Source organism: Thalassophryne amazonica, chromosome 10 (assembly GCF_902500255.1).
Source record: "Thalassophryne amazonica chromosome 10, fThaAma1.1, whole genome shotgun sequence".
Classification (NCBI taxonomy): domain Eukaryota; kingdom Metazoa; phylum Chordata; class Actinopteri; order Batrachoidiformes; family Batrachoididae; genus Thalassophryne; species Thalassophryne amazonica.
The window spans coordinates 21,465,754-21,492,471 of NC_047112.1; the positions used below are offsets into that span (position 1 = coordinate 21,465,754).

Consider the following 26,718-nt stretch of genomic DNA (forward strand, 5'->3'; position numbering starts at 1 on the left):
TGGAGACAAAGTCAGAGAGGTGAGACTGAGATGGGTTGGACATGTGCAGAGGAGGGACCCAGGGTATATCGGGAAAAGGATGCTGACGATGGAGCCACCAAGCAGTAAGAGAAGAGGGAGGCCAAAGAGGAGGTTTATGGATGTGCTGAGGGAGGACATGCAGGTGGTTGGTGTGACAGGAAGATACAGAGGACAGGGTCAGATTGAAATGACTGATCTGCTGTGGCAACCCCAAATGGGAACAGTCGAAAGACAAAGAAGATGGTGGCAGTAGACCTAGCAACTCAGCTCACATCTGTCTTTGGCCAGGTCCTCCAAATTTCCTTGGGGATCTCAACCCATTCCCAAGCAAACTGGGAGCTATAATCTCTTCAATGTGTCCTGGGTCTTTCCGGGGGGTTTCCTCCCAGTCGGATGTGCCTGGAAGACCTCGCTAGAGAGACGACTAGGGTGCATCCTCATCAGATGCCTGAATCACCTGAACTAGCTCCTTTTGATGCAAAGAAGCTTTCCCCCTGTCCCTGAGTGTAAGCCCAGGTACCCAACAGAGAAATGTAATTTCCACTGCTTGTATCCATAACCTTGCTCCTCCGGTCGTTCCTCAAACTTCATGGCCACAGATGAGGATAGTAGTGTAAATCGACTGGTAAATCAAGAGTCTCACCATCTGGCACGACTGTCGAGTTGGGGTAAGTTGGAGCATGAGATAGAGACTGCTATCAATAGACCAATAGACTGCTATCATTTTGTAACTCAACAAAATAAAAGAGCACTCAGTGAGGATTAATTGGCCGTTAAAGTTGCTGAACTAAATCAATCGAGTAAGTGACTTTGTTTTGCCTGTAAAATAGTGCACAGATGGGTCTGTCCCCTGGTGGATGGTTTGTGGATGCTCAGTGATTATTAAAAATTTATGAACGACTTAGGTGTAGTTTTTCTACCACACCATGAACACTGGGCACATCATGTGGTTGTTGATGTGCTTCGCCCAGTTGTGCCCACCTTCACCTCAGCCTCGGCTAAGAAGTTAAGTTCACAGCTACAGGAATAAACGTGATGCCCACTATGTGGGAAGATACGGGACAAACGATACAGCAGAACTCAGAACTGGAATGTAAAACTGGAATCAAATAATGGCTGGAACAGCTGTGTTTGGGAACATTGTTACACAGTCTGTAAAAAAGGGCCTGATTATGTCACCAGGTGGATTTCCATTACCCTCCAAATTGTCCAGTTTGAAGTAGCGAATTGAAAATATGCTTAATGGAAATGCATGTATTTAAAAAAAAACACTGAAATTCGCAAAATGCTTTTGTCCCTCACATGAGGTGAAGAGATGGAGAGCTTGTTAAATGTTATAAGAGATGATAATATTGGATGAATAAAAACAATGAAGTGGCTATATTTAGTGGGACTTTCCCTTCCATTGCAATGACTATTGCAGTTGTCAATCTGTAATGGAAACTTGGCTGGTGTTTCAACTCAAATACTGAAACATTTCACTTGATTTCCATCCTTTGATGTTTCAACATAATGAACCAGAGAAATCAGAGATTTTTGACATCCGCCAATGCGGATCTGGATCACCTCCAAAATTCAGTGGTGTCTTTCATGCCCTGTCTATCTGTGGTGCAAATTTGGTGAGAGTCTGTGAAGTAGGTTTGACATAATCCTTCAAAGCCTATATAAAGAGAAATCTTGATCTAGCATCCAGAACTGGATCTAGATCACCTCCAAAATCTAATGGAATCTTCCATGGCCTAATAGGTATCTGTGGTGAAAATTTTGTCAATGTCCGTGGAGTAGTTTTGGTGTAACCCTGCTCACAGACAGGCAGACAGCCAGACAAATAAATGCCGATTATTTTGCTACGTTCTTGGCAGACATAATGAGGCAGCACAGGTTTTGTACACTATGTGCAGTAGTGCATATGGTGCTTAGAGAGAGAGTAATGATTTTGGGGAGAAAATACGAGTCTGTTAATTTTGTAGTGTTCAGTTTGTATAATTTCTTTGATTGGTAGCATTTGTTTTTCACACTCGAGAGATTAAATGTGAACTAAAGTGCAACCATTACACTGGTGGTGCTAATTAAATGTCAAGTCCCAGGTTGGAACTGTGTCATCGTTCCTCTTCTAAGCCGGTATAATTGTGTTTATCTGCTTGTGTGTATGTATGAGTCCATGGCAGCGTCAGTTAGGTCCCCCACGTTTTACACTAATTGCATTCATTGTTTTGGTGTACACTTTCACAAGTGTGATGCCGCTCACAGTCGTCAACCTGAGTTACTGTTGTTTGTGTGTGAAGTTTCCGACATGACAGACGGAACAGTAAATCCACACCCACAGTGTTTTCTAAAGCGAGGGATTCAAAAATGAAAGGATGCATGAGTGAAGGCAGGGATGTACGTCTGGAGCTGGTCCCCGGGCGCCTAATGGCGACTTCTGCTGGCAATTAGGATGGGTTAAATGCAGTAGACACATTTCATTGTGCCGGGAACATGTTCTTCTGTGCATATGACAATAAAATTCTTTTGAATCCTTTGAATCCTTTGAAACAAAGCCCCCATCCCTCAGTCTTTAATAGTCAAACAACAGCATGCTTCTGTTTCCCATTAAATGTTTTCTGGAGCATTTCTCCTTTCCTTATCCCTCTGGCGTCCAGGGATATTTTCTACATTTTACCATACTTTCAGTAATTACTTTAAGTTACATTTTTAGTATAATGCCCATGTGTTGCTTATCAAAATGTTAACAACAGTCTCACCTTTCGGGATGTGCATCACATACTTGCAATACTGTATGTAGAAATATTTTGGTTCTAAATCTGAAAAAAGTGAAATGCATTTTTAGCAAATTCTTAATTTTTTTTTTGTTAAAATACACCTTTATATATGTGAATGAACTGCTGTGGTGCTAGAAATGGGTTCACCAAAGTCTTTGTCTCACAAATGTAGTGCAGTATATGAAGAAAATTGTACAGCAATGTAAATAAGTGGAAAAATAAAATCACTCACCATTTCCAATTAGATGTTTAATGTCCTCACTCTATGCAGAAATGTCCATGAAAATCCTTCACTGGATGAAAAGTAGAACATTCCTCACAAGAAATGCCCATTTGTCCCATTAGAGGGGAAGCTTATGAATCTTGAATAAAAAAATCCCATCCACATGTTTTTATGACAGTTTGACGTTTCTACCACATCCACAAAAAACTGTGATGACACAGTAAGAACCTGTTTTGAACTGTTAAGAAAGCAGTAGAAACTTTTAAGGTTGTGGTGTGTTCTCCATGGACGTGGAGGACATGGTCAAACTTGGGACATGTTCAAAAACTATGCAGCGAGAATGTGGTTGAATCAGGATAAATTAAGAAATAAATAAGGATGTAGTAATGACTGCACTGATGTAGTATTAACAATGTAATTAAACCTTATAGTGGCTTCATTGATGTGACAAATGTGATGTGGACAGGCTGTCCCAGCAGTGGTCTGTGGACTGCTTTGTGAATGAAATGTGATGGTTGCTGCTCCATGGTGCTGAAAAGCAGAAAAAGAACTCCCCTCACCTTTTGTACAAATTGGGATTCACTTCAAAGTATGCACCCACATGCATGTTCATACATGTCTAAACAGCATATTTAACAATAAAGACCATCTTTTAGTGTGTTTAACTGAGACAGGCATGTTTGACAGAAATAATGCTTTTCTGATTGCAGTTTTATTGTTGAATCTACATGTGGACACAAGGAAACTTGCAGAATGAAAAAGATCAGTGCATGGTGCATTATTAATTAGGACAGGATGGACATAGTGACATTGTGGTATGTGTGTGTGATGTGGTTGTTCATAGTAAGAATGAACAGCATGTGTTACGCACATGAGCATGTACATGGTAACAAATTAGTGTGAAAGTGTTAGATGACGTGAAAACATGGCAGCAACATAATCAGGACAGAATATGGATGTGAAAACTAAATACTTGCCTGAATAACTTAGCTGAATAACTGTGTATTGAGGGAAAGGTTGAACACAAATACCACACGTTTGGTGGAAATCAGCCAAAGGACCTTTGAGGAGTCAGTGAATAAACTGCAAAATTATAGTATGATGTATGGTTCATATTTACACAAAGCAGCAAGGACAAAGATGACAAAGGTATAAAAGTATGGTAGCAATACAATGAATGCACAAACAATACCAATAAAAGCAACAGACACATTGACAAAAAGATGCATTTGAAATTTGCACGTTGCCTACGGACTTGTTGTTTGAAAACTGACAATTTTCTTGTTCACTTTCATTTCCTTTTATTACTCCCCGCCAAACTCATCTAAACTGTACTACCTGTCAAAAACTCGTGCCGAGAGCAGTTTGTCACACATTTGACACTTTGAGCTCATGCTTTTCAAAATTGGCCAACTTATCTCTGATTTTAGAAATTGTTCAAAAATATCAAGTGCCATGCTCTTTTTTTTTAATGCATTTTTCAGGTGTTTAACTACCACGCTCAGAACACTTTCATTTTACAAATTCAAAATGCAGGTACCTAAACACGAACTGAGCACTTTACTGGAGTGCTAAAAAGAAGAAGGAGAAAATGCAGCTTTTTTGTGCAGAAGCTTTTGTCACAGCATTGATAATGTTGTGTTGCATAATGAGCTTTAGCAGGCGGGATGACACCTGACCTATGTTGTTGACAGAAACTTCATTGCTGCTTCCTGCTGCATGTTTTCTTTATTTTGATCGATCCTCTGTATGATGGAACAAGTGCAGCCGACGTGGATATTCCAGACATTTACACTGCAAAATTTCACACCTTTTATTTCTGACGTTTCTGTCTGCCTCTGTTGGATTTTTTTCCGCCCACTTATCTTTCAAAATAAAACACCTGATTTGGCGTAAACCAAATCAATATGTGGACTCGGCCTCACAGCATTTCCCCAGCCTGCATTTATCTTTTCAGCTCGATCTTAACTGGCTAACAAGGACGAGCAGCTCTTAACTGGCTGTGCAGATTAAAGTGCGTTTATACATACGTGTAGGACATGACCATGTTCTTATAAAGAAAGCTCACTGTCGCGAACCATTGAAAAAAGACATTGCCGTTTATGAGGACTGTCTGTGAGTCCCCCAGTCTTTGATATCAGGAGTCACTTGGCAAGAGATTATGGGGTCATGAAGTCGCTGGACAGCTGGGTTTGGTGATGCTGATATGTTTGCAGGAGAATGAATGTCCTTGTCTTTAGGGTCCTGGTACTTCCTGTCTTATCTGTCTTCCTGTATGTTTCCTGTATGGATGCTATCACTTCTGCCTCTTCTTAACACCAAAAAAGAGTTCCTTAACTGATGACATGAAGTATTTGTGGCTTACAATTCTGCACTTGATACCACCTTGATCACCATAGGATGCCACTGTTGAACTAAAACAAACATATAACGAGTGGTGGGCACAGATAACCAAAAAATTAACTTTGATAACAGATAATCAGATAACGGACGCATTTGCGCGTCGCGGCGCAGCCGCTTATGGCGCTGGACAAACAACACCTCCGTGTTGGAAGTCTCACAGGACAAGTTGGAACATGCGCAGCTGTTAAACAATTTCTCGGATACTCACTCGACTGAAAAGCCACCGAAAGCCCTCTGAATCTTACGAATGGTTTCCAACACGGAGGTGTTGTTTGTCCCGCGCCATGAGCGACTGCGTCGCGACGCACGAATGCATCTGCACATCTTTAATTACAAAATATCCCATGACCATTGATTGGAGTAAGCTGGTATAGAAAATGAATCAATTAATCAAAGTCCACCTGTGCTCATTCTCATGTAATGTGGAGTTGCATCAGGAAGGTCATCTGGCATAAAACCTATGCCAAATCAATGTGCAGATCCATATTGGACCAGTTGTGATGACCCCAACCCAAAAGGAAGATACAATTGCCACATTCCATTGAGCACGTACATTGCTTCTGATGCATAGTAGGTAATTGTTTGTTTTCCCCACATAGTGTGACTCTCGTCACCTCAGGATTACGACGCTCTGTCACTGAAAGTCAAACTGATGCGGACTGTTACCTTCATGCGTAAATAAGTGCGATTCCTTCGTTGTAGCATCTGTAGTAGTTGCAGTGTGGCGCCGGCTTTAGGGACACTCAGATATGAGGAGTATTACGTGTATTTTGAGGGAACTATGACATTTTGGCTGTGTATTGTGTTTCTCTGGGTGCAGGTGCCTCAGCGCTGAGGACCCCAGCAGCTGGAGAAGTCCAAGGACATGCCCACCCTTCACCTGCCTGCACCAGATTGATGGTTACGCTTTAGAGTTGGGGGCAGACCAGTTGTCTGCCTGACTGGTTGCCATCTAGGACACGAGGTGATTTCGTAGTGTGTGGGAGGCAAGCGGCAACTGCACATACTGACCAGACCTGACCTTACTAGACTATGACATATTGCTGTATAAACAACGATGAGGAAAAATCGAGCAGCGGGATTGCCGAAAGAGAAGTTCCACATAGTATCTCTATGAGATGAGATGAGAGATGAGATGAGATTTATTGTTACTGTCATTACACGAGTGCAACAACAATGAAATTACGTTTACACTCCAATTACCTCAGACAAAATACAGCAATTAATCCACGATTATTACTAGTTGATCGTAATAATGGCACATATCAGAATTAAACACAACACATATACATTTGACATTGTTTATGTGCACTAAACTTGAAACAGTCTATCATCCGAATTGAGGCAAAGTGGGTGAAGGCTGCAGCGGGAGGGGCCTGTGCCGCTGCTTATTTATTATATTTATATCAAAACTCTCTTTATTTAATTTCCTCCTTTGGTCTTTCTGGCTTTCCCGTCTGCCCACCTAAACTATTTCCCCCCACTGTTACCTGACTTATTGATGTCTTTTTCTTCTTTTTCTCCCTCCTCTAATCATATCCTCTTACTCTTCTCTAAAACTCATTTGCTTCTTTCTGCCTCTTTCATTTTTCTCTCACCATCTCTCAGCAGGTGAGACTGATGGTTACAAACGTAGGAGTTGGAAGCAAATGATTGGCTGCAGACGGAAGTAGAAATGAAATATTTTCTCCGTGTGCGGTCACCCGCAGTGCGGCAGGTGCTGAGGAAACCTATCAAATGGCAGTTGTATATATGGCCCAAATTTGTCACTTCTGATTTGCTCTTGTCGCATTTCTGCTTTGAGGCGTTCCCAAACTGTGCATTTGCGAACGGCTTTTGAAATTATGCCACGTTGTGAAAAAGTTTCCATCTGGATTATCATCTGTGTGATGTGAAATAAATCAGATGTATTATTGAGTAACTTTGAGTCTGAAGCTGCCGTCAGCATGAGGTGACGTACATAAATGCTTTTGTTTATTGAAGGTTGAGTCTGAGAACAGTTAGTTAATTTCCCAGACTGTATTCACCTCGCTGTTCTAATTAGAACTAAACCATCACCTGACACAAAGTGATGACTACAAATGGTTTCAGTCTTAAGAGCAGGTGGATGAGTGGAATAGTGGCTCACATGACATAGTAGAGAAGCTTGAATCTTCGACTGGACTGGGTTGCTTGACACGAGGACATTTCGCTTCAAATCGCAGAAGCTTCCTCAGCTAAAATTCTTGCTCTGGTGGTCTGACTTCTGTCTTGACCCTTGTAGAGAAGAACAAACAGAACCCAAAAAAGCTGGAGTTTTAAACCTAACCAGACCCCTCCTACTGAGAGGCAGACTGCTCTTGGCTAGTGACTAAACAATTGCTTTAATTAGCACCTATTGTGCTCTAGTTAGCACCCTCCTAATGACAGGGTAGCTGTCCCTCCTAACAGTGGGACTGACGCCTCTCCTGACGCCTCTCCTGACGCCTCTCCTGACGCCTCTCCTGATGACGTGAATAACTCATTACCATGAACAAATGACTGAAACTGCTTTGACCTGAGTACCCCATTGTAAACAGGGGCCAAAGCGTGTCTCAGACCCCCTCCCCGGTTAAGGCTGGATTTCAGCTGTTTCACATGCAATGCCTCCTTCACCCCTCTCTCAAACCATTTCTTCTCTCTCGCTAAGATTTTAACTTCCTTGTCCTCAAACGTATGGTTAGTGTCTTTAAGGTGGAGATGAACTGCACACTGAGGTCCACTAGTTTCCATAGTAGAGAAGCTACTATGGAAACCACCTGGGCAACTGAGAGCCTTCACAGAAACTCACATGACATGTTTCCTTCTGCAAAACACTTCACTTGTATCATCTCAGTGCACCCATCTGGATATGGGTTCCAACCTTGGCTGGGGCTGTTGTCATGGCAAATTATTAGTGATGAGGACTATTGTCTCTTGGTTGATTCCCGGATAGGAAAGCTGCATACATGGTTGATGTAGACACACCTGTGCATGGGTTTGTTTAACGTGTGACTGTCATTGCATGCCGACAAACACACGGTCCTTCACACGTCCTCAGCCTGGTCTGATGGCTGGGAAATCCCAGTTTCTGGCAAAATTTGATGCGGCGCTGCTCCAGTCGTTCCGTCTTTTTCCTTGGAATGAAAAAATGCCGAGTGCACGACACACACCTCACACAAAGGCTGCTTACCAGGAAATTATGCAATCGACAGGCGTGAAAAAGTTCACGCATGCGCACGAAGGTTCAAGGTTTGCTCATGCAAGCACACGTGATTCAAATCCATCAGGTTTTTGAAAAAATAAAAGGTCCGATACTTTTCTAACAGACCTCGTACAAACTCATTACCAACCCCCAGAGCAAGCACACAGGCGACAGTGGTAAGGAAAAACTCCCTCTGATGTATTGAGGAAGAAACCTCAGGCAGACCAGACTCTAAGGACCCTCTGCTTGGGCCATGCTACAAACACATTTAACACAACACAAACTCAGGTCACGTCATCATAAACATCTCTAATGTAGATACATACATATATACATATATACACATACCTACATACACCTACACATACATACATACATATGCAATGCGTGTGATTTTATACTACATATTTACAAGATAGAAAAACAAAGCACACACAACTAAACAATGATCAACAAAACACCCTAACCCTCAACACCCTTCTTCCTCCCTATACCTAGAAAAAAACCATGTACCTATACCGCTGCTTAAACTGGTTCATGCTTGGACATGGCTTGAGCTCCACCCTCAGTCTGTTCCACATCCTCACTCCACTAACAGAAATACAAAAATCTTTTAATGTTGTACGTGCCCACTGATGTTTTAACTTAAACTCCCCCCTCAGATTATAATCCCCTACTCTATTAAAGAACATGTTTTTAATATTTCCAGGAAGTAAATTGTTTATTGCTTTATACACAATTTGTACTGATTGAAAATGAACCAGATCAGTAAATTTTAAAATTTTTGATTTTAAGAATAGTGAATTTGTGTGGTCTCTATAACCAGTATTATGAATTATTCTTATAGCTCTTTTCTGCAGTATGAATAATGGTTGTGTTGTACATTTATAATTATTGCCCCATACCTCTGCACAATAATGTAAATATGGTAAGATCAGTGAGCAATAGAGAATGCGGAGTGAGTTGTGGTCCACAATGTATTTAACTTTGTTCAGAACTGAAATGCTTCTTGACAGTTTGCTCTGTATATGTTTTATATGAGACTTCCAGTTTATTTTATCATCAATTATCACCCCAAGAAACTTAGTTTCATATACTCTTTCAATATCCACCCCCTGTACTTGTAACTGTACTTGTATGTCTTTATTACAATTGCTAAATAACATATATTTTGTTTTACTTAAGTTTAATAATTTGTTTCTGTCAAACCACATTTTCAGCTTTCCCATTTCTGTAGTGATGTTTCTTAGTAGTTTCTGCAAATCCCCCCCAGAACAAAAAATACTTGTCATCTGCAAATAATACTAATTTTAATATCTTAGACACATTAAAAATATCATTTATATAAAGTAAAAAGAGTTTTGGACCCAATACTGACCCCTGTGGGACACCACAACCAATGTCCAAGCATGATGATGCATATTCCCCCAACTTCACAAATTGTTTTCTGTTACTCAAATAACGTCTCACCCAGTGCAACACTAATCCCCTGATCCCATACCGCTCAAGTTTATTGATTAATATATCACGATTGATTGTGTCGAAAGAGTTTTTAAGGTCTATGAATATTCCAACTGAATGTAATTTATGATCTATGGCATTTGTGATCTCCTCAACTGATTCTATTAATGCCAGTGATGTTGAACTATTTGCTCTAAATCCATATTGACTGTCAATAAGTAATTTATGTTTCTTTATGAATTTATCTAATCTATTGTTGAATATTTTTTCTAATATTTTGGAAAATTGTCGAAGCAAAGAAACAGGCCTATAATTTGTGAAGTGGTGTCTATCCACAGTCTTATACAGCAGTACAACTTTGGCTGTTTTCATTTCATTGGGAAATTTACCGGTTTGAAATGACAAATTACAAATATACATTAATGGTTCTGAAATCGAGTAAGAGAATAGAATAGAAAAAACTTTGTCTGTCCCACAAAGGTCACAGAAATTCTTCTTCAACAACCGGTTCAGAAAAACACATTAAATACTCACACAAAACTTCACTGTTTAAAAAAAACGCACAATTGAAAACACAAGCATCTAAGTAAGTAAGTCCCTTCGGCTGCTCCCTTGTTTTGCACTAGGGGTCGCCACAGCGGATTCAAGGTGGATTTGCATGTTGAATTGGCACACGTTTTACACCGGATGCCCTTCCTGACACAACTCAACATTACGTGGAGAAATGTGGCAGGGGTGGGATTTGAACCGGGAACCTTACGCACTGAAACCAAGCGCACTGACCACTAATCCCCTGACAACACAGGCGTCTATCTGGTCTTATTAAGAGTTACTACAGAAGAGGGGATGAACGATTTCTTGTGAATATTTTTGCAGACCAGAAGGACTTTGTATCACCTGCGTGATGGCAGTAACTGGAAGGAGTGGTGAAGGGAAGTGTGAGGGGTCCTCGGTGATCAGGGTGGCTTTCCTGATCACCGAGCGATTGTATAGTTCAGACAGAGGGGTTTGAGGTGAACCAGTGACCTTGCTTGCATGACTGATGATGCAGAAAAGTTTATTTCTGTGTTTGACAGTGAGGAGGATGTTAAAGGTAACGAGTGATTCAATGAGGGATTTATAGACCAGAGTTAAAATGTTCTTGCTGACATGGAAAGTCCTCAGTTTCCTCAGCAGGTGGAGATGCTCCTGTGCTTTTTTATAAACAGTGTCACCGTGTGTTGAGAAGGACAGGCCGGTGTCTATCTGTGTTCTCGAGGTACTTGAAGGACTGAACCTGCTCCACCATCTGGCCCTGGATACTAAATGGTAAATGGACTGCATTTATATAGCGCTTTTCCATCTGCATCAGATGCGCAAAGTGCCTTACAATTATGCCTCACATTCACCCATTCACACAAACACACTCACGCACCAATGTCAGGGTGCTGCCATGCAAGGAGTCAGAGCTCTATTGAGCTGAGTATTCCATTAACTTTAACTAGTAATGACTTCATGACTTTCTTTGCTAACAAAATTTTAACTATTAGAGAAAAAATTACTCATAACCATCCCAAAGACGTATCGTTATCTTTGGCTGCTTTCAGTGATGCCGGTATTTGGTTAGACTCTTTCTCTCCGATTGTTCTGTCTGAGTTATTTTCATTAGTTACTTCATCCAAACCATCAACATGTTTATTAGACCCCATTCCTACCAGGCTGCTCAAGGAAGCCCTACCATTAATTAATGCTTCAATCTTAAATATGATCAATCTATCTTTGTTAGTTGGCTATGTACCACAGGCTTTTAAGGTGGCAGTAATTAAACCAGTACTTAAAAAGCCATCACTTGACCCAGCTATCTTAGCTAATTATAGGCCAATCTCCAACCTTCCTTTTCTCTCAAAAATTCTTGAAAGGGTAGTTGTAAAACAGCTAACTGATCATCTGCAGAGGAATGGTCTATTTGAAGAGTTTCAGTCAGGTTTTAGAATTCATCATAGTACAGAAACAGCATTAGTGAAGGTTACAAATGATCTTCTTATGGCCTCGGACAGTGGACTCATCTCTGTGCTTGTTCTGTTAGACCTCAGTGCTGCTTTTGATACTGTTGACCATAAAATTTTATTACAGAGATTAGAGCATGCCATAGGTGTTAAAGGCACCGCGCTGCGGTGGTTTGAATCATATTTGTCTAATAGATTACAATTTGTTCATGTAAATGGGGAGTCTTCTTCACAGACTAAAGTTAATTATGGAGTTCCACAAGGTTCTGTGCTAGGACCAATTTTATTCACTTTATACATGCTTCCCTTAGGCAGTATTATTAGACGGTATTGCTTAAATTTTCATTGTTACGCAGATGATACCCAGCTTTATCTATCCATGAAGCCAGAGGACACACACCAATTAGCTAAACTGCAGGATTGTCTTACAGACATAAAGACATGGATGACCTCTAATTTCCTGCTTTTAAACTCAGATAAAACTGAAGTTATTGTACTTGGCCCCACAAATCTTAGAAACATGGTGTCTAACCAGATCCTTACTCTGGATGGCATTACCCTGACCTCTAGTAATACTGTGAGAAATCTTGGAGTCATTTTTGATCAGGATATGTCATTCAAAGCGCATATTAAACAAATATGTAGGACTGCTTTTTTGCATTTACGCAATATCTCTAAAATCAGAAAGGTCTTGTCTCAGAGTGATGCTGAAAAACTAATTCATGCAATTATTTTCTCTAGGCTGGACTATTGTAATTCATTATTATCAGGTTGTCCTAAAAGTTCCCTAAAAAGCCTTCAGTTAATTCAAAATGCTGCAGCTAGAGTACTGACGGGGACTAGAAGGAGAGAGCATATCTCACCCATATTGGCCTCTCTTCATTGGCTTCCTGTTAATTCTAGAATAGAATTTAAAATTCTTCTTCTTACTTATAAGGTTTTGAATAATCAGGTCCCATCTTATCTTAGGGACCTCGTAGTACCATATCACCCCAATAGAGCGCTTCGCTCTCAGACTGCAGGCTTACTTGTAGTTCCTAGGGTTTGTAAGAGTAGAATGGGAGGCAGAGCCTTCAGCTTTCAGGCTCCTCTCCTGTGGAACCAGCTCCCAATTCAGATCAGGGAGACAGACACCCTCTCTACTTTTAAGATTAGGCTTAAAACTTTCCTTTTTGCTAAAGCTTATAGTTAGGGCTGGATCAGGTGACCCTGAACCATCCCTTAGTTATGCTGCTATAGACGTAGACTGCTGGGGGGTTCCCATGATGCACTGTTTCTTTCTCTTTTTGCTCTGTATGCACCACTCTGCATTTAATCATTAGTGATCGATCTCTGCTCCCCTCCACAGCATGTCTTTTTCCTGGTTCTCTCCCTCAGCCCCAACCAGTCCCAGCAGAAGACTGCCCCTCCCTGAGCCTGGTTCTGCTGGAGGTTTCTTCCTGTTAAAAGGGAGTTTTTCCTTCCCACTGTAGCCAAGTGCTTGCTCACAGGTGGTCGTTTTGACCGTTGGGGTTTTACATAATTATTGTATGGCCTTGCCTTACAATATAAAGCGCCTTGGGGCAACTGTTTGTTGTGATTTGGCGCTATATAAAAAAATTGATTGATTGACTACACACCTGGAGCAACTTGGGGATTAGATTCAGATTCAATTTATTCTTATACCCATGGGTAAAATTAGTGTATGTTAGATTAAGGACCTTGCCCAAGGGTCCTTAGTGATTTTCCAGTCAGGCTGAAATTTGAACTTTAGGTTCCTCGGGTCTAAAGCCCAAGGCTTAACCCTCTGTGGCCGACGCCGTCGTATACGACAGCTGAGGACAAGTTTTACTAAATTATAAATAACTTTTAATGATATGAGGTAGAAATGTCCTTTTTTTTTTTTTTTGCTGAAAAGTTAACTCCGCGGACTTTCGGCCAGCCATTCACCATCTTTGTACTCCTTATAGAAGCTGTGTGATGATGTGCGCAACATGAGTGTCCAATCGGAATTGGTTCACCGTCACATGGTTTTCCAATATCCAATCGTAGGGCAAAGCAGTCTCACATGGTAGGGCCAAAGATTATTAGGAGCAGTGATCTGTCACTCTGTGGCATGTGAATGCTGTTTGAAGAGCCCTGTGGCTACCAGTGTTGCCACAGTTACTTTGAAAAAGTAATCCAATTACTGATTACTGATTACTCCTTGAAAAAGTAACTTAGTTACTTTACTGATTACTCAATTGTAAAAGTAACTAAGTTAGATTACTAGTTACTTTTTTAGTTACTTTTCCCAGCTGCCGACAACAAGCCTCTGCCACCTCAACATGACAATGATACCTGTTTTGCTAAAACTTACTTTATAGTCACCCTTTCTTGACTTCAATGAAAATAAATACTTGTTTTATAAAAACAAATACTTGTTTTATAGTAAGTTGACCTCATATTTAACTGTTGACAGCACTGTAACAGTAAAACTTGCAATTTCGAACCTACATTGTTTATAAATGTAACTATTAAATTAATTCTAGCATTTTTCTAACATTTAAATTCTCTCTAAATATTTTACTTGTCGAAATTAATATTATTTTAAGTAGTATTAGTAGTTGTAGTAAAAAAAGGCTTCAAAACTGGACCTTTAATCTAGGGGTGTTGTGAGGGGGGCACATCCCTCCCCCACGCCCCCATTCCATCTGGATTCGCCCCTACTTTGGCATTTGAGCACAAAGAATGGATAACATTTATTTATGCAGAAAACGTGACCAGATTTACAGGTAAGAAAGTTTTATTGTGTTTTCACATCATGTGGTCCTCAGAAAGAGAGTTTAGGTGCATTTGAGTGGAAAATAGTGTTAGTTGTTGACGCGTCGCGGAGGATCAGCTGTTTTAACGAGCAGATATGGAGCGGCTCAGCTCAGCTCTAAATAAAGGAGGAAAAAAAGTATAAAAATGTCTTTGTAAAGCTCAGTGCAGGTGTGCTGATCACCGTGCTTTAAGAGGAGACGACGAGTCGAGCAGCTGCAGAGATTTTTCCCCCTCCGGGCCGTTTTAGGGATCACACGCCATAGTTAACGCCGGCACATGGGGGCGTGGTTTGTTTCCGGCTTCACCGGGAATCGGCAAAAAAATTATTCAACATGTCGAATAATTCCGGGAGCGCTCCCCGAGAAGTGACCTGACGACGGAGACAACGCGAACAACGGCGTTTGATACTTTTTAATCACCGTGTCATCCCACCCCTTCCTGTAGTCCTGCAGTTGTATCCCTAACCAACGACGTGTAAAACGACGATAGAGACACATAGGCGTCCTCAAAGGAGTTTTAACCGGCGACAGAGGCAGACAAAACGGCAGCGCTAGCGGACAGTATGCTGTTCTAAACACCATCTCCCGGTTAACGGCGTTCCAAACGGCCGATAGGCGACGGTCAGTATAAAAACGCTAGCGCGCTGCATGCAGGTCTCTCACTCGTGGCCAGCTCCAGATATTTTTGCAGAGAAGCTCCAGTATACCTCCTAAAATAAAATTGGCAGCGGCAAGGACTTACCAAGAGGTCTGGTTCAGAAGCAGAGAGTAGTCCTGTGGTGCAAACGAGCAACACGTTGAGGAGGGGAAAAGGAGAAAAAAGAAAAAGCTGAGAGATGAGCTCCCTGTCACTCCCTCCCCCTGCACTGACAGCTGCTTCAGCCTATTATACTCTGGGGGCGGTGCCTATAAGCAAAAGTTCCTGGAGTAACGTAGGATTTGCCTGGATAAATCCAGCGGTACACAGGGCATTATCGGCGGCAGCAGAACACTGCCGTTCTCACGTGTGTCTTAACCTGCGATTATAAAGGATAGAACTGAGTATTAACCCCCGTTGCCTGACATGTGCCAGATGCTACGGCGTCAAAACTCTGCTTTATTCGGCGGATTTAGCGGCATTTTATCCGCGTATTTGCGGCTAGTACAGCACTCAAAACGCCGGCTAAATGCTCCGCCGCTTTCCACCGCGAAAACAGCCGGAACTACCGTGAACTTCGGTCGACGTACTAACTGCGGACAAAACCGTCTATGTGTAACCTGGGCTTAAAAGCGCAGCGTTGCACATATGAATTGAGGTGATCAGCATTAAGAGGGCCTCATACAACCTCATGTGGTCGCCCAAAGATTGTCACTGAAACAAATGATTCACTACTTGGCCAAGGTTCTCTGCACATCATTATTGAATAAGCCTCTCTTGCTCTCACTCATAAAGTGCCGTTTATGCGTATGAATTAAATGAGGGGGGAGGGGTGTTAACAGGGCCTCAAACTGTGAAGATATGTTTGTTTACAGTGCAGGAACACATTCCAACAGGGAGTTAACTCCATGGAAATAAAAAGTTTGTGTTGTAAGCCTTTGTGTAATAGCAGACAGAAATTGCTTTGAGATGTGGCATAAAGACAAACAAAATGCATAGACCATTTTGTATATATTGTTCAAAATGTGCATTTGTGTTTATTTTATAGAACCTTTATTTTTGTACATTCTTTTAAAAAAGACCCCAAGCAACCTTTATAAAGCGTCAAAATAGTTGTTTATTATAGTTTGCTCTGTGTTTTGAATGAATGTGTGTGAAAATTATCCGCTTTATTTTTTCCTTTCTTATTTCTGATTGTAAACCTTTATTACACTTATAAAACAGCAATAATACATTTATGCCAGGCGAGTGAACTGTCCAAAAAATGCCTTCGGACCCCAGAGGGTTAACCACTAGACCATCACCTCCGCGTGGTGATGTCCCTCTGGCCTGCAAAAATGTTTACAAGAAAGCTTTCATCCCCTCTGCTGCTAAGTGGCTGGAACAGTGACGATGGTGTTTTGTCTCTGCCCCCACAGCACAGCTCGTTCCAGGGACCAAGTTGCTGACTGTGAGCTGGTAGAGATTGAGTTTATTGACCATTATAAGAGATGACATTCCTGATTTGAAAAAAATTAAGAAATGGCAATTTAGTTGGACTTTATCCTTCTGTACCTGCAAGAGCCTCATTTGAATAACAGTTATCTCAAGAAGGCAAAACCTATCAGTCTCATTCCATCACTTAATGGAAAAGGTCATGTGCTTTGTCCACATTCTGAAAATATCACTAACATTTTGTGCAAATCTGCAATGGAAACCCAGCTATTGTCATCAGTGTGCTTGTTCATGTGGTGGGTAAGGACTTGACCTTTCTCCTGTTTCCCATATTGAGGTGGATAGTGTAAGGATTTGGTGACTGAACTGTGTTCAGCAATGTGGAGCACGTCAGCCTTCTAGAAGGGGCCTGGTTCCTCTGTGGCTCCATCCCTGTTGTGAGTTCGCACATGTGTGTCTGTGTGCGTGCATGCATGTGTTTTCACACAAAATGTGTACTCATTTTAAAAGGTCTGTTTGGATGATTTATTCATGCCTACATCATGAAAAATGCATGTACTAAAGACCTAAATAGCACAAATGCAAAACAGAACCTCGGCTTATATCTTGTTTTCTCTTGGGAGAAAGAATCAGCATTCAGCACAAACAAATTACATTTTTGTTAAAATAATATCCAGATTATTAACATTTTTGAAGTACAAATTACAGCTGCACAGCTGTATCATGACTGCATTATACGGTGAGTTTTAGATATCAATGAGAAGGAGTGTCAAGTGAGCCCGTTCAACAAAATTGCAGAGCTGCAGTCATCAAATTATTATGCATATTAATGCTAAATATAGTCTTGTTAGTGAGCAGTGCTCTCTATAACCCCCTAATCATTGACTGCACTGCTTACAGCTGATGGAGTTTTGGGTCATAATAATTTTTTTTTTTTTTAATGTCCCATTTTGTTATTCAGCAGTATGAATTAAACGGAAAAATCCAAATTTTTACAAATTGGTCTCTCACATTTTCCTTTAGGAAAAAGTCCGTACCTGATGTTCACCAACCGCCATGAAATCCGCCGTATTGACTTGCTGAAAAGTGAATACACGCAGGTCATTCCAACACTGAAGAACGCCGTGGCCCTGGATGTGGACGTCGCCACCAACAAAATGTTCTGGTGTGATCTGTATCATCGTAAAATATACAGGTATACACACACACAAACACGCGCAACGTGGAAGCTGTATAAACTGAATGATCTTCTCCATGGGAAACTATGCATAGTGTGTGAATAAAAGTGTGTTTGAGTTTGTTTGGTTGTATATTTCGTGTGTGTAAATACAACTGTGAAATAATTGGCGTAGAAACCTTCCAGTTCATGGCACTTCACTGTCTGTCTCATCAAATTGCACAAGTATCCAGGACAACAAGCTAAGGGTGAAATTTAGTGAGCATTTCTTTTCTGATACATAATATAAAAAAGCCAAATGCTTTTAACATTTGAGTCATGAGAAGAAAGTTGCTGTTAGAAGTGTTCAGTAGTTATCTTTGGAAGTGGATAGTGCACTAGTTAGCCATGTCATTTAATTTAATTTAATTTATTTCATTTATGTGAATGGGATAACTCTCCTGGCATCTGTCCATCTGCGGGAGACAATGGTGTAGCATCCAGTTTGTTTTTTGCTCTCTTTTTTGTTGTTGTTTTGTTTTTTCTTCTTTTTTTTATTACACTTTTTCAATTCATTTTCCATTTATTTCATTTATATACACAACAAAGCTGCCTCAAGGTGCTTCACACAAGTAAGGTCTAACCTTACCAACCGCTAGAGCAAGCACACAGGTGACAGTGGTAAGGAAAAACTCCCTCTGATGATTTGAGGAAGAGACCTCAAGCAGACCAGACTTAAAAGGGTGCACTCTGCTTGGGACATGCGACGAACACAATTGACAATACATATATACCGGAAATTTTGAGAGTTTGTGCTGGTGTACAGGACGGGAGGCCTGCAGAAGAAGACATCCACTCCCACCTCTGGTTGGAGCCGCACCTCAAACAGAGAGAAAAAAAAGAATCAGGCAGCAGAAAGACAACAAATACAGTATAATTTGTCAGCATTAGGCAACAAGAAAAACAGAAGAAATACTAAGGTGATCGCCGGCCGCTAGCCCTAAGCTTCACGAAAAGACCCAGAATTTAGATAAAGTTGAGCCTGCGGCACGCTCTGTTTAATATTAAAATTAATTTAAGAATAAAAAGCATAGTAGCATAATATGCCAGTATGCTAGCTATATGAAATGGAAAATAAGTGCGTCTTAAGTCTGTACTTGAACGTATCTACAGAATCTGACTGTTTTATTGATGCAGGGAGATCATTCCACAGAACAGGGGCACGATAAGAGAAAGCGCTGTGACCTGCAGACTTTTTATTCACCCTAGGAACACTAAGTAGTCCTGCACCTTGAGAACGCAAAGCCTGGGCCGGTACGTAGGGTTTAATTAGGTCAGCTAAGTAAGGAGGTGCCAGTTCGTGAACAGTTTGATAGACTACTAGCAGAACCTTAAAAACTGATCTCACTGGGACAGGAAGCCAGTGAAGAGATGCTAAAATGGGTGTAATGTGGTCAAACTTTCTGCTTTGTGTCAAAAGTTTGGCAGCAGCATTTTGAACCAATTGGAGACCCCTAATGCTGGACTGCAGTTAACTAGAAAATAGAACATTGCAGTAGTCCAATCTAAAAGAGACAAATGCATGAATCAGGATCTCAGCTAGGGTTGCCAACTCTCTGAAAAATAAATAAGGGACACCTCACTGGCAGGGCTGACCGGCCCATGGAAATATAGACTGGAATGGACATGCACGCCTCTATCTATTAGCGTCACTCAGGACAGGAAGGCGCCATTACTAAGGGTGGAAATGTGCAGCTCATCAATAAAAAACTGACTGCTTTTTTGTTTAATGGATTTTAATAAATGTAGGCTTGTTTCAAAGCCCTTTGAAAGCTCTTTCCAATGCACCTATGCATGTGTGGGTGAGAAAAAAAAAAACGTTTATGTAAAATGCAGAAATTTGGGGAAATTATGACAAACTGTGCTGCTTTTCTCGCTTTATTGTCGCTATTTGTTAACAGATTTTAATAAAAGTAGGCTTGTTTTAAAGCCCTTTAATTGCTCTTTCTAATGAACCTATACATGTCTAGGTGGAAAAAAATGTTTTATGTAAAGTGTGGAAATTTGTGGAAAATATTCCATTCTGTTCATTTACTGTGATTTTTTTTTCCTGTCATCATAATTCTCGATGGATTTTTATAAATGAAGCCTTGTAAGTTGTATTCATGCTAATTAAAAGGTCTAGCGAACCCATACATGTCTGGATAAAAAAAATCCTTATGTATTAAAATATAAATCTGAAGTATGCCTTGCCATTGTGCTCATTTATCTTGCTGCTTTTTCCACTGTAATATTACTGCTAGTCTTTTAATGACAACAGTCAGGGTAAAAAGTTCCTCCTCCATCCCCTCCAACCACACTGTTCAAATTTAAATGCCTCCTGTGACCACCATGTACATATCATATTAAACAACAGCTGCAAGTATATATATAGACATAAATATCAATCAATCAATCAATCAATCAATTTTTTTTATATAGCGCCAAATCACAACAAACAGTTGCCCCAAGGCGCTTTATATTGTAAGGCAAGGCCATACAATAATTATGTAAAACCCCAACGGTCAAAACGACCCCCTGTGAGCAAGCACTTGGCTACAGTGGGAAGGAAAAACTCCCTTTTAACAGGAAGAAACCTCCAGCAGAACCAGGCTCAGGGAGGGGCAGTCTTCTGCTGGGACTGGTTGGGGCTGAGGGAGAGAACCAGGAAAAAGACATGCTGTGGAGGGGAGCAGAGATCGATCACTAATGATTAAATGCAGAGTGGTGCATACAGAGCAAAAAGAGAAAGAAACAGTGCATCATGGGAACCCCCCAGCAGTCTACGTCTATAGCAGCATAACTAAGGGATGGTTCAGGGTCACCTGATCCAGCCCTAACTATAAGCTTTAGCAAAAAGGAAAGTTTTAAGCCTAATCTTAAAAGTAGAGAGGGTGTCTGTCTCCCTGATCTGAATTGGGAGCTGGTTCCACAGGAGAGGAGCCTGAAAGCTGAAGGCTCTGCCTCCCATTCTACTCTTACAAACCCTAGGAACTACAAGTAAGCCTGCACTCTGAGAGCGAAGCGCTCTATTGGGGTGATATGGTACTACGAGGTCCCTAAGATAAGATGGGACCTGATTATTCAAAACCTTATAAGTAAGAAGAAGAATTTTAAATTCTATTCTAGAATTAACAGGAAGCCAATGAAGAGAGGCCAATATAGGTGAGATATGCTCTCTCCTTCTAGTCCCCGTCAGTACTCTAGCTGCAGCATTTTGAATTAACTGAAGGCTTTTTAGGGAACTTTTAGGACAACCTGATAATAATGAATCACAATAGTCCAGCCTAGAGGAAATAAATGCATGAATTAGTTTTTCAGCATCACTCTGAGACAAGACCTTCTGATTTTAGAGATATTGCGTAAATGCAAAAAAGCAGTCCTACATATTTGTTTAATATGCGCTTTGAATGACATATCCTGATCAAAAATGACTCCAAGATTTCTCACAGTATTACTAGAGGTCAGGGTAATGCCATCCAGAGTAAGGATCTGGTTAGACACCATGTTTCTAAGATTTGTGGGGCCAAGTACAATAACTTCAGTTTTATCTGAGTTTAAAAGCAGGAAATTAGAGGTCATCCATGTCTTTATGTCTGTAAGACAATCCTGCAGTTTAGCTAATTGGTGTGTGTCCTCTGGCTTCATGGATAGATAAAGCTGGGTATCATCTGCGTAACAATGAAAATTTAAGCAATACCGTCTAATAATACTGCCTAAGGGAAGCATATATAAAGTGAATAAAATTGGTCCTAGCACAGAACCTTGTGGAACTCCATAATTAACTTTAGTCTGTGAAGAAGATTCCCCATTTACATGAACAAATTGTAATCTATTAGACAAATATGATTCAAACCACCGCAGCGCAGTGCCTTTAATACCTATGGCATGCTCTAATCTCTGTAATAAAATTTTATGGTCAACAGTATCAAAAGCAGCACTGAGGTCTAACAGAACAAGCACAGAGATGAGTCCACTGTCCAAGGCCATAAGAAGATCATTTGTAACCTTCACTAATGCTGTTTCTGTACTATGATGAATTCTAAAACCTGACTGAAACTCTTCAAATAGACCATTCCTCTGCAGATGATCAGTTAGCTGTTTTACAACTACCCTTTCAATAAAAAAAAAATATATTTAAAAAATATATTTAAACATTTTTGTTTCCGCATGTGAACGCAGCTTAATGAAAAGAACTTATGGCGTTGAGTTATAGTCTCAATATATTGACATTAAATTGCGGCATAACGACTTTAAAATAGACATTTGTTTTACATAATTACATTAAGGCTCTTGTACAGTTCATTTTAGTATTGGAGAATTTGTTTTTGTGGTTCATGCAGTTGATGATGAAGCACTGGCTGCCTTTTTTCTCCTCATATCGTTTCTGTTTAACAGGATCAAGGTCTCTCTCCACCCTCAGTAATGGCCGCCGTGGGGCACGCTGCTAGTCACACCGCTAGTCACGCCGCTAGTCACGTGACGTCCATTCCAGTCTCTATTTCCATGGACCGGCCAACTGACCATTGCCTTCACCCTTCCCAGCGCGTGTGTGAAACGATTTTTAACCATTTGACTATTGACTTGACCCTGAATTTAAGTAGATGCATACATGCATTTGTTATGATATGAACATGCGGAAAACAAATTATTATTTAGCAATTTATTTTTAGTGCAAAATAAATTTTCACTCACAATTTCAATATGAGCATCCTGTCCTGCTTCAAAGTATAAAAAAAAATGTCTTTAAAAATAAATCTTTCTCTGTCGTGTTATTGCTTAACTTAAAAGTGTATAAATTAACAAAAAAAAATCATCCAAAACAATGTAACAGTGAAAGTCTGAAAAAGTAAACAATACTTACAATACTTATAGCTGTTGTCGCGCACCTTTTCCCATTTGCCCCTGTATTTTTGCTTTCTTTTTTGTTTTGTTTTTTTCGAGGAGGAGTAACGACATTACAGACATTGCTGTTCGTAGACATATCTGCAGTGCCAGTGTCGGTGTCTGTATCGATATCAGCCATGCTGATTTGTTATTGTCGTCCAGCGACCTTCGTCAGCTCATGACGTCGGTATCTTCTTGCGAGCAGATGTCCCTCGACCAATGAGATAAGAGTGATTCTATATCGTCAACTCGTGTCTGTCAGCTCATTGGTGAAAAGCAGGAGAGGCTGGGATCAAATTTACCGTAAGTTTCCATATAAAGCGCCAGTCAATTCCATTGACATTTTACAGACTTTTTGATTCTCACAGAAATACGGGACAAACTGCGTCCCGTTTCAGGTCAATACGGAACGCACACTTTTATTTCCAAATAAGGGACGATTCCATTTTTCAAGGGACGGTTGGCAACCCTAGTCTCAGCATCAGCCATTTACAGGATGGGACGAATCTTCGCTGTGTTTCACATGTGAAAGAAATCAGTCCTCGTAATATTTCTAATGTGGAGGTCAAAGGACAACATAGGATCAAAACCACAAAGTGTCTCACTTTGTCAGTGTGATGTATGACACACGTCTCTAGGCTAAACATTAGCTGGTCAAGTTGATGCCGCTGTCATATAATCAAGTGTTATGAAATCCTGCTGTACCAAAATATTGATGGAGTTTGCAGTCAGTTGTAAGCTGAGAGTGAGTGTTGCAATATGAGTATTTTACAACATGTAGCTCTTGCAGAAGAAAAGCTATTTAGCCTATCCCAGTTGCTTTTATGGCTCATTACACGCACACGCTACACATTGACAATTTTCAAAGAAATGTCTGAAATAGGAGACTGATTTTTTTTGTTGTTGTTGCATGAGCATGTTCACATGCTATACTTCCTGTGTGAACAGTGTGTGAATGTGCTAATTTGCTAGCTATCTGTTGTACATGGAGAAATTTAAAGAAAAAAAGCATAAAGTAAACCATTAACTCCTTAACAATGCCCAATATTAACAATTAATAAATGATTTTATCTTTTTTTATTCTGTATGAGAAGGCAACAGCATCATGTGTCATGTCAGGAGTGTCATGTGCAATAAGTTAACACCAAAGTTTCAAAAGCACATAATACAGACACTATCAGTGCCCTCTATAATTTCCATTTAACTTTCATAAATTGTGTTGCTTGTGCAAACCTCAAATGTTTGCATGTTCCATCGTAATTTTGTGCACTCAGGTCACGCAGCTGCTGTGAAGAAAAAATGAATAAAAGATTAAAAAAAATACATGCTTGACGGTTTTGTACATGCGGGAACACAGTGCGAGCAGCTGCACCACATCGCGCTGCTAAAAAACCAGCTGTATAATTTGTGAATATAACTGGGTTGATATAAATAATACATAAAAGGGAAAGCAATACATAACCCCGTGGTTAACTATCCTTGGTTAAAAAAAATGCCACTCACAGGATTCGAACCTGTAAGCTCTGATTACCAGACAGAAACTTTACCACTGCTCTACCATCATTGGCCTGTAATTGGAGCGGAAAAATGCATGAAATCAACAAGGACATGAAGAAGGTGCGCTGTGTGCGGTCTCTGCAGCCCAGCAAAACACTAAAGATTAAAGGTTTCCACATGAGGACAGCAGACAGAGACACGCACCTCACGGAGGAATGTTGTAAGTCCTTCCAAACACGAAACGTGTTCTCAAGCTGGGACATCCAGGAGCAGAGATCTTTACAGCTATGAGCGGACACGTCCCTCCTGTCCGTTCAGCGGACAGACCAACGTGTCACTCTGTGTTATCTGGTCATTCATTTTCATTATTTGTTATGTAATTGTGTATGTAGGTGTTGTCGCAATTATTTATATAACTGTCCTGGCGGTGGTTTCTGTGACTGTAATGTGTGCACTGAGCCATCATCCAGTTGTCATTGTGCTGCGATCAGCTGACAGGCCTCTCCCAATGCTGTGTGTGATCAGACCTCGCTGTCCGGCCCCATGATCAGGTCTGTACATACATATAAGCATTTTATGCAAGTGTGCCCCCCCAGCATACCAGATGTGTTGGGGGGGTGGTTGTGACACATGCGCACACGTGCGAGACACATGCAGCACATGTGTGTGGTATTTTGCAAGTCCACACTCGTGGGGACACTTTGATAAATTTCACATCCAGCTTGACAGTGATCATCTGCTGACTGTTTTTGTGATGATAGTACAAATGGCCACACATTTTCTAAGTGCCAAATGATCGGTGTTAGATGTTCGTGTGCGTCAGCTGGAATATGGTTGACACTTGCCGTGAGAGGGTTAGATGAGCTCGCACAGCGCGCCCTCTGTCTTTCAGGTGCTGGTGTGCACAAATAGTTGTAGCAACAGATGTACGAGGTGTTGGAGGCAGCTACGATTTTAAACGTTTTGCATACAATTCCTGCCTCATGCACACTTCATACACAAGTCAACCACATCCGTCCTCTGTGTGAAGGGACCCTTAGGAATCGCACCACTGACATTTCAAAATCAAATCAAATCAATTTTATTTATATAGTGCCAAATCACAACAAACATTTGCCCCAAGGCGCTTTATATTGTAAGGCAAAGCCATACAATAATTACGTAAAAACCCCAACGGTCAAAACGACCCCCTGTGAGCAAGCACTTGGCGACAGTGGGAAGGAAAAACTCCCTTTTAACAGGAAGAAACCTCCAACAGAACAAGGCTCAGGGAGGGGCAGTCTTCTGCTGGGACTGGTTGGGGCTGAGGGAGAGAACCAGGAAAAAGACATGCTGTGGAGCGGAGCAGAGATCAATCACTAATGATTAAATGCAGAGTGGTGCATACAGAGCCAAAAGAGAAGTGACAAAGTGACAAAGTTTTTTTATTCGGCACACAAAATATTCAAATAGAAAAAAATGAACAATTCCACAAACAAACACAGACAAAACTAGTGAGTCCGAAAGGGTGTGGGCTGAAGCAAAGCTTATTAGCGCCCACCCCTGCTAGTACAAGTCCAACAATTCTAATCAGTCATATTTACATAAATACAAATTCACTACTACATGTCGACACACAGACATACACATCAATATACTATTCACTTATAATTATATTTATATAGTACCAGATCACAAGAAAATCAAATCAAGGCACTTTACGCCAGTAAGGACTAACCTTACCAACCAGAAAGAAACACTCAGTGCATCATGGGAACCCCCCAGCAGTCTAAGTCTATAGCAGCATAACTAAGGGATGGTTCAGGGTCACCTGATCCAGCCCTAACTATAAGCTTTAGCAAAAAGGAAAGTTTTAAGCCTAATCTTAAAAGTAAAGAGGGTGTCTGTCTCCCTGATCCGAATTGGGAGCTGGTTCCACAGGAGAGGAGCCTGAAAGCTGAAGGCTCTGCCTCCCATTCTACTCTTAAAAACCCTAGGAACTACAAGTAAGCCTGCAGTCTGAGAGCGAAGCGCTCTATTGGGGTGATATGGTACTACGAGGTCCCTAAGATAAGATGGGACCTGATTATTCAAAACCTCATAAGTAAGAAGACGAATTTTAAATTCTATTCTAGAACTAACAGGAAGCCAATGAAGAGAGGCCAATATGGGTGAGATATGCTCTCTCCTTCTAATCCCCGTCAGTACTCTAGCTGCAGCATTTTGAATTAACTGAAGGCTTTTCAGGG

At 40.8% G+C, this 26,718-nt stretch overlaps 1 protein-coding gene across 5 annotated transcripts in view; it reads left to right on the forward strand.

The window, feature by feature from the left end:
- lrp8 (low density lipoprotein receptor-related protein 8, apolipoprotein e receptor) overlaps positions 1-26,718 on the forward strand; it is a 564,614-nt gene that overhangs the window by 440,879 nt on the left and 97,017 nt on the right. For all 5 annotated transcript variants that reach the window (XM_034179535.1, XM_034179536.1, XM_034179537.1 and 2 more), the window contains exon 10: positions 17,935-18,106. In XM_034179535.1, the coding sequence (XP_034035426.1) occupies positions 17,935-18,106 (172 nt within the window). The remainder of the gene's footprint in view (positions 1-17,934; positions 18,107-26,718) is intronic.